The sequence below is a fragment of the Anopheles gambiae genome, chromosome 3, assembly GCF_943734735.2.
Source record: "Anopheles gambiae chromosome 3, idAnoGambNW_F1_1, whole genome shotgun sequence".
Classification (NCBI taxonomy): Eukaryota; Metazoa; Arthropoda; class Insecta; order Diptera; family Culicidae; genus Anopheles; species Anopheles gambiae.
Window position 1 is genome coordinate 68,173,055 of NC_064602.1, and position 13,089 is coordinate 68,186,143.

General features: G+C 39.0%; 2 protein-coding genes across 2 annotated transcripts in view; one reads left to right on the forward strand and one right to left on the reverse strand.

Annotated features, from left to right (window-relative positions):
• The first annotated feature begins 1,513 nt into the window (after window positions 1-1,513).
• LOC1278889 (microfibril-associated glycoprotein 4) lies at window positions 1,514-2,740 on the forward strand. The gene has a single exon (XM_554273.4). The coding sequence runs from the start codon at window positions 1,571-1,573 to the stop codon at window positions 2,690-2,692; it is 1,122 nt and encodes a 373-aa protein (XP_554273.4). The 5' UTR covers window positions 1,514-1,570; the 3' UTR covers window positions 2,693-2,740.
• A 3,734-nt stretch (window positions 2,741-6,474) lies between these two features.
• LOC1278883 (uncharacterized) overlaps window positions 6,475-13,089 on the reverse strand; it is a 92,227-nt gene continuing 85,612 nt past the window's right edge. Inside the window, exon 20 of the mRNA XM_061654683.1 lies at window positions 6,475-13,070. Coding sequence (XP_061510667.1) covers window positions 12,942-13,070 — 129 coding nt within the window. The 3' untranslated portion in view covers window positions 6,475-12,941. The remainder of the gene's footprint in view (window positions 13,071-13,089) is intronic.

Here is a 13,089-nt window from a genome sequence, read left to right on the forward strand (position 1 = left end):
GATCCCTGATATCCACTAGTTCAACATGCATAACTCGAAAGTGTTCGTGTTTTTTTTTTGTGTTCGCCTTCCTTACCACAACGGAAGTCAGTTGTATTGAAGAAGAAATCTCAGATACAACTATCGCCGGGATTGTGTTTGATGTGATAGTAGCGTAGCTCAAATTACTGGAGTACAAGTTGATCGAGATGGATTTAACACTATAAATCGAGATAGATTTAACATTATAAAAATTTTAATTTAATTTTATAAAAAAAAACTAGCTGGCCCGACAAACTTAGTTATTAAAAAAAAAAATAAAATATTCCATTATTGCTTTAATACTTGGGATAGTTGTATCGTGCCCGTATCTCCTCAGGATCCGATCATCGAGTGTAAACCACCAGGCACCTCACATCAAGTGTCAAAGTGCTGTATACAAAACAAAAAAACTATCCTGCTGTTTGTATGGGAGTTAGAAAATCATTATTAAATTAAGTTTAGTGTAACATCTTAACGATTTTTATGTCTTAAAACCTATTCTCATACCACCATACGGTGTGTGCAAAGTTTCGTTGAAAATGATCCAGCCGTTTCGGAGGTTGCTCGCAACAAACACCGTGACACGAGATTTATATATATATATATATATATATATATATATATATATATATATATATATATATATATATATATATATATATATATATATATATATATATATATATATATATATATATATATATATATATATATATATATATATATTAAAATTTAACCATTGACTCATCATTCGTGTAAGTATCGGGGTCCAGTCCCGATGAGCCAGGATAAACGGCGCTTCACTGTAGTGAAATTTCACATCGGAATTTATCAAAAATCAGCGAGAAATTTCGCTCTTCGTCTATTTGCACAGTAATGCCTTGGGTGAATTGCGTTGCGAAACAAGCAGATAACAAGCTAATTAAGGAAGTCTGAAAAGAGTGTGGAATTCTTTCGCAAAAAGATTGCACATGCATCGTGCTCCTTTCCTCGAATTGGTCAAACTTTAATTGCGACAGGCCACTGATACGTTCGCTACCAGCTGACGTTTTTTTATGGTTATTGGGGGGCTTTGCTGGTTTGTTTTGATTTATAATTTTACGCAAGCGATAGGTAACATGAATGGAAACGGCAAAATTTCGAGTTACGAGTAACATTATTGACCTTTAGCATAGGGAATTCCATAAGCAATCACGAAAAGAAAGGTTGTTTATTAAACCCAAGCATCTGTATCAAGTTCAACTTGGTACAGTACTAAGGGTCATTTTCAGTACTCGTTTGACTAATCCTCCTTTTTTATACAGCCAAAAATTTGCCATTTTGTTGAACAAAAAGGCTATCAATGGCGATCGGCTGGGGTTGAATTCCTGTCTGATTTTGTTTGAGGATTTTTTCTTTTATGTTGCTTGCGAGGTACAATACTGATAAACACTTCTTTCGATGACTTTTTTCTTGTTTTGCTGCCTTTCTTGGCCAGTATAAAAGAAGCTGAATCAACTGTTGGCCAGAGTCATTCTATAGTAATCGTAGCGATAGGTGCTTGAGCAAAATGTACGTTTTGAAGGTGATTGTACCGTTACTGCTGATGTTGTTTCTTTCGCATACAGGCCGAAGCGACGATCATCATAACGCCACAGATAGGTTCCTCCCAGGGTTTGCATACGAGATGATTGCAAACAAATTGGAGTACATGCAGGACAAACTGAACGAAATGGAATCCACTATAAAGGAGGATCGGAAGCTCATCGATCAGCAAACTGACGCAATTCACGCAAATCACGCACAGGTGAAGGAGGACATGCAATTGCTTGTTCGGAAGCTCATCAATGCGCAAACTCAGTCAAACAACGCGCTCATTGAGGCAGCCAACGCTAACCAAGCAAAGATGAGGGAGGAGATTCAACTGCTCGCTCGCAAGTGTATTGATCAGCAGACTGAGACATTTGAAACTAATAACGCACTGATCCGGGAGGAGATTCAGCAGCTCGCTTCAAAGAAAGATCTTGCTCGGTTTATGACCATTTCCGGCTTGAACCTTCACAGTATTTCGTTTGAATCATGCAAAGAAAATATATTGAAGCGATCGGGTCAATATCTAATACAACCTACTGAGAACAATAAACCGTTTCGAGGATATTGTGAGCAGACTGCTTTCGGAGGAGGTTGGTTAGTGTTCCAGTATCGTTACGATGGATCGGTGGACTTTTACCGCAACTGGGCCGAGTATCGGAATGGGTTTGGCAGCATGGATGGAGAGTTCTGGCTAGGGTTGGAGCATTTACATCGCATAACATCGGCACGAAAGCACGAGCTGCTGGTAGAACTGAAAGACTTTGAAGGAAACTACATGTACGCACGGTATGATGAGTTCGCGATCGGGAGTGAGGAGGAGCAATATCCGTTAGCAAAGCTCGGATCGTACACGGGAACGGCAGGAGATGCATTAACGTATCATAAGGGCATGAAGTTTACGACGAAGGATCGGGACAACGACTTGGTAAATTCAAACTGCGCTAGTAACTGGAAGGGAGCATGGTGGTACAAAGCATGTCACGCTGCAAATCTTAACGGACTGTACAGGAACAGTGTGAACGGAGAAAATATTGTTTGGAATGCTTACAAAAGGTACTGGGGTTTGTCATACTCAAGAATGATGATTCGCGAGATCTAACGAGTACCTTAATTTAAATAAAAAAAGTAATTCAGCACAATCGTTTAATTCTTGATCATAGGGATTGGATCAGGTATTGACGTATCACATAACATCGACTTAGCCCAATTGCATCTCACAAGAGTTCACTGTTGTTGCTGCTAAATGCTCTTTTTCAATAATTTCTAGTATTTTTTGCCGGTAATTCATTAATTCATATTCATTATGTATTAGAGTAGAACAGCAGTTTTCAACCGGTGTGGTATAAAATATAACAAGTCAATAAATATTTAACCATAACTTGGTTGTTACAGGTGGAACGGGTACAGCGGGTGAAATGTAATTCGTATCAACTTAAAAAATAAACACAAAATAGACAACAAAAATAGACAAACGTCTATATATAAGTGCGAGGGTTTCATACGGCGGGTTCCATTTTGCTTGACAAGACCATTTTGTAATAATAAAAGTTTATTTGGTTTTTGAAGCTCACGTATGACAGTCGTATCATCCAGCTAGGCGTGAATGATATGTTACAATACAATTAAGTTTTGTATTTTGGCTCGAGTTGGTTACAATGTATTGTATAGTGAAGTGTGATACAAAAACAGGCAAACAGTACTTACTGTTGTAGATTATTTCATCCAAAGTAACGGTATTAGCCTCATTCTTATCTCCCCCTGGACAAATTACTCAAATTCTGATTTAGCAAGTTAGTAGATTTGATTTTGATGATTCACACTTTTGAATCACAAAATTGATAGATTTAAGCTTTCTTACTGATAATCGTTACATAAACATTTATGAAGATTCCCTAACTAGCCGAACTTGAATATTTTTGCAGTGGCAACGACTTTTGTAATGAAAATAATGCATTTCCCAAAATTGATTTATTTAAAATACACGATCTCATAGATATCGATTCTTCGACGACTGTTTTGACTTACACCTTGATTTGAGACTTTTTGTCGGTCCCAAATATAGGCATATCTTGGTGGGTTTTTAGCGTGTATAACGATATTCTTGATGAATTATGCAATATTTTTGAAAGAAGGGGGTTTGCTTCTTATTTCACAAAATTCTCAAACAACTTTGGTCATGTTACCAATCTGTTTCAAATAAAATTAGGTTGTTTGTGCTTCTAATACAAGCGAATGGGGCGTTATCAGTTTGCGTTGGTTTTCGTGAGGTATTTTATGAGATTTAGTTTTTGATCTCATTCTTTTATGGTTCTTTTTTTATTACCTTTAATCATCTATTCAAAGAACCAGTGAGATCAACTGATTTCTCAAGTTTCAAAACTCTCTCATTTTCCTTATGATTTTCCTTAGCAATTGAATTCGCATCTCAGGAGCAATCGAAAAGTTGCTATCCGTGTAAAACGACCCCCTAAATTGGATTTTGATAATTTTTCCTGAATGGGTGTCTTTAGGTTAATTTTCTCTGTCAATTAGGCAACAGTGTTGGGAGTTTTGTGGACTTATGTAGCGCAGAAGGTAAAGTATACACATATATAGCTTAAAGTATACACATTAAGCGAATGATATTACAGACCAGAAACCGCACAGAGTGGGACAATTTATCTTCTTTGGTTGGAATTCAACACGCAAATACCGTGCAAAGTAAGATCGCAAAAAATAGTTCTGGTGCTTGCAGATCGAACCGCACAATAATTGATGGTGTAGGCGTGTTTCTGCTTTGCTGGGCCACTATAAAAGCAAGCTGCATCAGCAGAATGAGCTCACTATTATTCTGTGCAAACATTCACGCTATTTCTGGATAATGATGTACGATACCAAAGTGATTGTAGTTATGGTGTTAGCGTTGTTAACAGTATTGAGCAAAATATATCAGTTTTATCGTTTGCTGGATCCGCGTTGGAAATGGTGACAAATAAGGTGGTATATCTGCAGCATAAAAACTTAGAAACTGCGGTACAGGAGCATCGAAATGTACATCGATCGAAATCTGCCACACATCTGCCACAAAACTTCGATGGAGAGTTAATCGATTCGAAACTGTCTGAGGATATTGGGGTCATAAACCTGTTTGGGTAAACGCTGACAACACGCTGCAAACTTGGCTGGGTTAAATGCTTAATAAGCAAACAGCAAACAATCCATTCGAACAGATGGGGAAGGAAACGATAACAGAAACGAGAATCATGTATATATGTAATGTAATGTTTGTAACCGAATTCATTTCAAGAAGGCCACTTGCGGTCCATTAAATTTGTATCAATAAATCAGCCGTACCGGCGAACTCGTTCGACGAGAAACATTTGTCGCTCGTGACTGGACAGGGTTGTACCACTAGGTTGGCCAGTACAAAATCTATACGGTTTTTTAATTTTTGATGAAATGTCTCGGGTTATGGAATGAGTGAAAATGAGCGTCGCGGCGAACGTTACGAGGAACGAACGAGTTCGCCGGTATGGCTGAATAACAAATAACAAATTTCAAAACCTATCTAATGACGATCACACCCTGTTCAAGGTAAATCCATTCTTATATTTTCGCAGTATCTCATTTCTATCGTGCAAGGAAAATCCATCGAATCGCACAGGAGAGTTCCTGAGTTTCTACCTAAAATGATGAACCTATTCTATTCTTCGGATATTGTAGCAAGCCGCCTTTGGAGGAGTATGGCTAATGATCCAGTATCGTTACGACGGATCGGGGGACTTTATCACAACTGGATCGAGTTTCGGAATGGGTTTGGCAGCATGGAGAGTTTTGGCTCGAGCTGGAGCACTTACATCGGTTGACATCATTGCGAAAGTACAAGCTGCTGATGGAGCTGACTTTGATGGAAACTACATGTACGCACGGTATGATGAGATTGCGATCGGCAGTGAGGAGCATCGAAATTCATTGATTCATTGATGAATGCAGATGATTCATTGAGCCTCCATAAAGGCATGATGTTTACGACGAAGGATCGGGACAATACCAGGTGGAAACTGTGCTATGTTCTATCAGGATGCATGGTGGTACAGCAAATACCAGGATGCAAATCTGAACGGACTGTATAGGAACAATGTGAATGCCGAATATATAGTCAAATATATACCAAAGTTGGGCCGGTCTGGTGGTAGAGTCGTCAACCCGTACGACTTAACAACATGCCCGTCATGGGTTCAAGTCCCGAATAGACCGTGCTCCCATACGTAGGACTGACTATCCTGCTATGGTAACAATAAGTCACTGAAAGCCAAGCTCAATTCACCAGTGTGTACAGGCAGGCCTTGACCGACAGCGGTTGTTGTGCCAATGAAGAAGAAGAAGAATATACCAAAGTTAGGATTGGCATACACAAGAATGATGATACGCGAGACATAAGGTCTGTTGCTCTGCAATTTGTTAGTAATATTCGAAGAAATACAAATAAATGCATTAGTAACAGATGTGAAGTAAAGACCAAGCTTTTTTTCGGATTTACAGGGAAAGCTGCTCACTGCACTGCGATTATCATTGTGAATTTTTATTTCAGCATTTTTTGCACAATCCCCATGATCTGCTTCATAATGTTCTCGTTTAATACTTTTTCCCATATTATCGCTTATGCCTTGTTAACTAATAACAGTATGTTTTCTTTTTTTTGCTCAAATTTCCTTTTCTTATTTTTCATGTGTTCCTCTCTCTCTCTTTCTCTCTTTCTCTCTCTCCCTCTCTCTCTCTCGCTTTATCTCTTTTTTACTTTCTCTCTATGAGTTTTGTTCTTTTTTTTACGCGTATTTTCGTCTTCTTGTCCCTCCATATGGGTCTTTTAATATCATTTGTGTGTCGTTTCTGTCAGCCAAATTAGCACTTTCATCTTCATCTGATTAGCATTTGCACGTCTTAAAATGCAGATCAAGAATATTATCTTTACAGAGCAGAAGAAGCATCATCGTTTCGGTTTGTCGTTTCTTCTACTGTAACCTGTAACACATGGCATCGCGCACCGTCGCAAAAAGGATATACACTGTTCAGCTTGGGGAAGATTAGGAATGCTCCGCAAAATGACCCTCTCCTGGTTGAGGTTAGGTGTACAGATTATCAGCGCGAACCTTAAGCGAACGGGCTACGGCTTAGCTTATTATAGTATTGGGTTTTTATTTTTACTATTTTGTTTGTCTCTAGCATCAGAAGGAAAAACTTAACAAACATGACCGCCCGGTGTGGCCCTCTTCGATCGTACTCACTTTGGCCATTACGCAAAGTTGCATTATTTTTACAGTTTTTTTTGCTGGCTGATTTAGTTCTATCGGTTTTTACTTCTCTTCCCCGTCTTATAGCGATTTGTTTGCGTTCGCTTCATCTGTTACTGCTTTGGTTGGTTTATTCGTTACACGTTTTGCATATTACTTACTGGTTGGTTGACCACATTTTATGAAGCATTCTAACCATTGACTGGAGCTCATTTCGGTTTTAGCTTTGTATCGTTTTTTTACTTCGGTTGCGTTTACTAATTATGATTTTTTTATCGGTTTTATCGTTCCATTACCGTACGATGTGAAGCTCTTGTGTTTCCTTCGTAAAAACACAATTATATCAACAAGCAGTTTATCTTCATTTTGTTACATTTTTAATAAGAGCTATCAAATGAAACCGAGATAAAAAGAGAAAGAGAGAGAGGGAGAGAGCTTGCAAAACTTCCACAAGTGTTTAAAAAAATGGAAAAAAAACATCTATTGCTATTATTCCAAAAGGAAAAACATAACATGATAATACAGTAAAACAAAAAAGAGAGAAATGCTAAGTTTTACTTGCTTCTTGCGTCACCTTCCCTTACCATGAAAGCGCTTTGTATATCCGGGCAAATACTTGGTAGCTTGGTTTATCTTGCTTTATGTTCGTCGTATTCACTTCTTTGCTATTTAGCTTTTCCCGTCTCTTTGTTATAATATCAATAGTTTTACATGAGTATATGCAATATATTTATATATGTTTGTGTGTCTGTGTTTAGTGAGTGAGTGCTTGCAGTTTTTTTCTGTTTCCGCTTCGTTTTACTCTTCGTTTCCCCTTTTCACTTTCGATTTTCATTTTCGCGCACAGTTCGGTAAAACGTTTTTTAAATAAGTTTTTGTCTACTTTAGCTTTTACGTAGCGTTTGTTTGTTCTTTTCATTTGTTTTGAATGAGTTTCTTTTGTTTCTTGAATATTTAACAATGACAGCTCGGTTTCTAGGTGGTTTTGTGTGAGTGTATTTGTTTCACTAGTTTTAATGCCATGTTTTGTTACGAGTATGATGCGTTTTTGTTGAATGATTCTGTTTTCTTTCGTTCTGCTTAGCCTTTTTTTCTGGAGATAGCTATCGTTTGTAATTTTTAAGTGATGTTTTTTTTGTTATCTATTATCTACATAGAGTGTTGTTTTATACACAAAACATACGACACTGTCTCTGTTGGTTCAAAGCACCACGGCTCGGCAATGGCGCAACTTTGTATGAGTAAGAGCGATGCTTTCGTTTGGGTAATATTAGTTATACGCATGATTATACGGAAACAGCCAGACGATTGCGCACACGTATGATAAGGATGATGAAGGATTGCGTGGCTTCTGCTTAGCCCAGATTGATTGCTTCTCTTACTACCAAAGCAAAGTCCTTTTCATCTTACTTTAAAATTTTCATCCTTTCATCCTTTGGCTTACCATTCCCACACCTTAACGCCAACAATCAGCAGCAAACGTTTAAACCGTTGGGATTTTTGACCATTTTTGAAAAGGAAGGTTTTATAGAAGATGCTACAAATATAGGGGTGGTTTTAGGTTCACTTCTTGTTTGAATATGTGTTGATTACGAGTGTGCTGTTGTTGTTGTGGGTTTACCGTTTTCGAGACACCTCTTACCACAAACCGGTTTGCCGGTGATTTTCGGTGTGGCTTGTTATGTTTCTGTATTTAATTATAATATGGTGGTGATGTTGGGTTTTTACACTTTTCTTTTCATGTTTTGTGTTTTAAGTTTCTGTTTTCAAAGTCTGAAAATAGCTGTCTCTTATTTGCCACTGATTGCGCTGCTGCTTTTGCGCACGGTTGTACCATGCTACATTACTCTATCGTTCTTTCCGCTTTCTTGTCACACACGTTCGTGTTCGGTTTTGTCGTAGTTGATTTGTTGTGTTGTACAGCGATTAATAAATAGGTATAAATAATGATCAACGATTATGTACATCGTAAGAAGCGTTTGCCTCACTGTTCACTGTGGGCATACACAGCACTGCCATCGAAGTGCTGCTTGCGTTTGCTAGTTAGTTTGTGTACTTTTACATTCACTGCTTTCCACACATCCATTTCTCATTCTTCTTTTGTTGCTTTCTACAGTTTGCCTCTTCGTCTTCTTTCCTATAGTTTGCATCTATGAAGCTTTCTGTTTTATCTTTCGCTCGCTTTTAAATATGTATATATGTATATAGGACTGTATATAATCTTCTTTTATTTTCTTTCATTTTCCGCTCGTCTCATAAGACTTTCATTGCAGAGTGCGTTGTCCCGTATGGTTTAAACTGCAAGCGAGCAGTGCTTGCCATTTGTCGACTGGCGTAGACGCAGCTCGGTTCAAAGTGATGCAAAGCAGCCTCAAAACGAAGTCAATACAGTCTGCATCCATGCATGAAATAACGTTCGAGCATTCCATTGATTCGTCGTGCTTGTTTTGTGGGCTCGTTTAGCAGATTAGTGTTATCTTTCCGATTCGGACGACACGATTACCGTGCAGCGTGGCGGGGAGTGTTTATGTGCGAAGGAATTGCAAAGATGTCCCTTCCGAACCCAGCCGAGGGACCTAGTACTTCAAATAAATCGAAACATATCGCCCGCTTTGCTATCACGCGTTTTGCTCAGTTCTTAAGAAGCGAAGCTCTCGTTCCTATCCATGCTACTTAAACGTGGCCAAGTACCAAGGGACTGGTTACACCACGCTTTAACACTGAAGCTGAAGACATCTAAGTTAAACGGTTCCACTAAAGGGTAAAACAAACAATTTGCGTAACAAAGTGCCTCAAACAGACTATACCAAACGGTGAGTGGTTCAATTTGTCTGTTTGAGGAATATGATCACTTTTGTTCAAGCAACTCCGATTGCTGCTCCGATTTCCCGTCGGGCGATCGCTACCATCTCTTTATCACTCATCAGTCGAGATTTTACCGTTTCGCCGTCTACCTTTTTACTATTTCTTTCCTTTTTTTGCTGATTGAATGGGTACAACGCTACAACAACGGGTTTCTTCCTATCGCTTTTGCTACGCATCTGGTTTCTTTTATACACAGCATTTACAACCACTCCCCAAAAGACAAAAAAAGTAAAATGGCACTAAAATACAAATGTTTCCCCCCCCCTTTTTTGCTAGCAAAGCTTCTACACCCGATCGTGATAGATCGTTTATAGATTAAAATAAAACATGTTCACTAAACAAACAGTCAATCGTGTGGACGCAGTACCGTACTACGGCAAGCAGATACGTGTGCTAGACGATCTAATTTCAGCTAAGTTTGACTGAAAGCAGCGCAGTAAAAAGCTCTAGCAATAAATGTACACTACTTTATGGTTTCAATGTCTTTTTTTCTTCTTTTGTTTGCAATGATGTTTTCTAAACACATTATCATCTTCCGTTTTTTTACTCACTCACTCACTCATTTGCCCGAATTCTACCGACGTATCGCACGAACGTTCTGCCAATTGTTAACTAATTTGTGTGTGTGTTTTTTCTTTTACTTTTGTTTTAGTTGTAAAATTTAAGTTTTCTTGTAACAATTTTAACAGCCCATTTTGTTTGTTTGTCGCTTTTTGTTCATCTGCTTATGTTTTGTTTGACCCAATGAAATGGCTAGCGATGGATAATGCGTTTTATGGTTTTGTTTTGTTCGATTTAAATGGTTTCATTTGTTTCTTTAACTCTGTAATTTCTACATTGCTAGTACTTTTTTCACTTTTCATTCCAAGTACTCTCTTTTTTTGTTTTCTGTTTCTTGAGTTACAGTTACAAACAGACATACAGTTTCGGGGTGTAGTTTTCAAGGGTGTACCTTCCAGCATTAATGTTTTTTAGACTCATACCATTTTCTTTTGCGTCGAAAGAACAACAATGACATTTCGTATGCATGTGTTGGGTGTGTTTTGGGATGTGATTTGTTTTGCAGTAAAAGTGTGTGAACATTTTGTGTGAGATTTTGGTGACGTGTGCAACTGTGTGTGTATGTGTGTGTAGTGAAGTATGTGTGTGTGTGTGCGTGTGTGATTTCTTGAGAGCGTATTTGTGTGTAGGTGAGTTGGTACTGTGAAAGCATTCGGGTGACATTGATAGCAGCAGTGGGAGCGATTTGGGGTTTGGTACTCCGGGCCATTTTTGTTCTTGTATGTATTGCATTCTACCTTGGCGTCTTAACCACACTAGACAGACAAAATCTACAGCGCATTTTGCTGATTGTACAACAACAATAAGCACCATTTGAGGTTTTGCTAGCTTACTGATCGAAAGCCATCCTCTCCAACATAGACACTCGCATACACACACTTATGGATACAGAATGGCGGACATGCGGTATGGGGTGTATGAATGATGGCGCCATGTGTTGTACTAAAACTGGAACCCGTTAGGAGGGATGAAATGACAAGGAAGGGGTGGTGGGGTTGGTGTGTTTTTTTATCTGTTTTTTTTTTCGGGGAGATGGTGGAATAGCATCAATCCAGTTATCTTTGGCACTCAGGTCAAGACCGGGTCCATTTCGGGTCCGAAGGCTCAGTAAATAGTGCGACATGGACGCTTGGTATCGATTTAGTACACATCCAGCTAGTACACAGTTTGCAAAGCGCTGAGTTTAAAGCAAAAGTATCGGTCAGCTTAAAAGGGAGGACGTGAGTAGTTATTTGACATCATCCCCTTGAAAATCGTTTTCCTTGACTTCAAGAGATGCCTCTGCTGTACTCTTTTTCGACCTTTTACTACGACTAAAATCGTGTTGTAAATGCAAGTCACCGCGTTGCGTTTATAATGCGTGTTTGTGTGGTTGATTACACCTACATTTTCGTTACCCTCCTGCAATGTCTCTCCGCGATGCCTTTTTTGTGGAATTGTACAAGACAACTGTTTGCTGCTCGAACAAGAAACTGCTGCTATGGTTTTCTGCTCCAGCAGTGGTAGTTGTAGTAGTAGTAGTAGTTGGTATTAAGTAGTATGGGTAGTAGTTTATGCTTGCATTATTATTGATCAACTTCAATTAATCGTTTCATCCCTGACGGCTAGAATATCTCTGAATTACCGCGAATAAAGAACGTTGTTTCTCTTTCTCCTTTCCCTTTGCTGATTAGAATCTCCTTTTATCATTGTTCGAAGCATTTGTGTGCATATATGTGAGTGTGAGTGCTTTTGATTTTTCGAGTTTCGCTAGTAAATGCGAGCAGAAGGTTTCACTGAGGGGCAGCAGAGAAAAGAGAAAAGAAAGGATGAAGCGTTCGGAGATGCGCTAGAGTCGCTACGCAAACAAAACTAAAACATATTAGCAGCAAGATATTTTGCAATCTAATAAAGAAAAAAAATAACATACAACCCTAAACGAGAACGGAGATCATATCTTATCATGCGAGCGTATCATTAGTCAGTTCGGGTAAGTCTAGCGTAGAAATTGCTGTGAGGGCTTGCGATAGCGGGCAAACAAATCGCATCTATAATTGTAACTGGCAGTGAACTGTTGTAACCTAAGCAGGATAACAAACTCTACAAGTATTGTGTAGCAAAGAAACAGATAATGTGAACGAAACTGAAGCTGAACTACTGCAAGTATCCCTGACAGAGGAGTTGGCTGGAGCTGAGTGAAACGGACCATTTCAGTGCGTGGACATGGTGGGTCGTCTGATTTGTCTTAAAGCTCAGTGCGGATTCTTCAAAATGATGTAAATAAAATAGTTAAATAATGAATTAAAAAGCATAGTAAACTTATGACCGTACGGGAAAGCTTAGTAGACCCAACGTCCACTTTATAGCTGCTGTCAAACGGAATAAAATAGAACAAGCGCCTTGGGCAAGCGTGACAAAGGGAGTGTCAAAGCCTTGCAGAACAGCGTGCAGGAAGTATGGTGGAAGCAGGCGTTGGTATTGGTGGTGATGATTGGTGGTGGTTGTGAAAAAACGGACGTTTCAAAAAGGAGACAATCCAATTTTGGAAACGGAAGAAACGAAAACGTACGATATGCGAGATCGTCTTCACTTTAGCTTATCAGCGGTAAGGTCGATCCCTTTTTCTGGTACTTCAGAATTATCCGGATCGCTAGCCGGCAGGGAAAGCAAATGCTATGCTTCTAAAAATATTAATGCTGTTGGTTTCGGCTCTAGGTTTGATTTCTTTGCTTCCACTACTAGAAAGGTGATGTCGTTCTTGTCACGCGCCGCAAAACACTCCGCTATCAGTCGAGCGACGTCCTGAAACGATCGCCAAAGG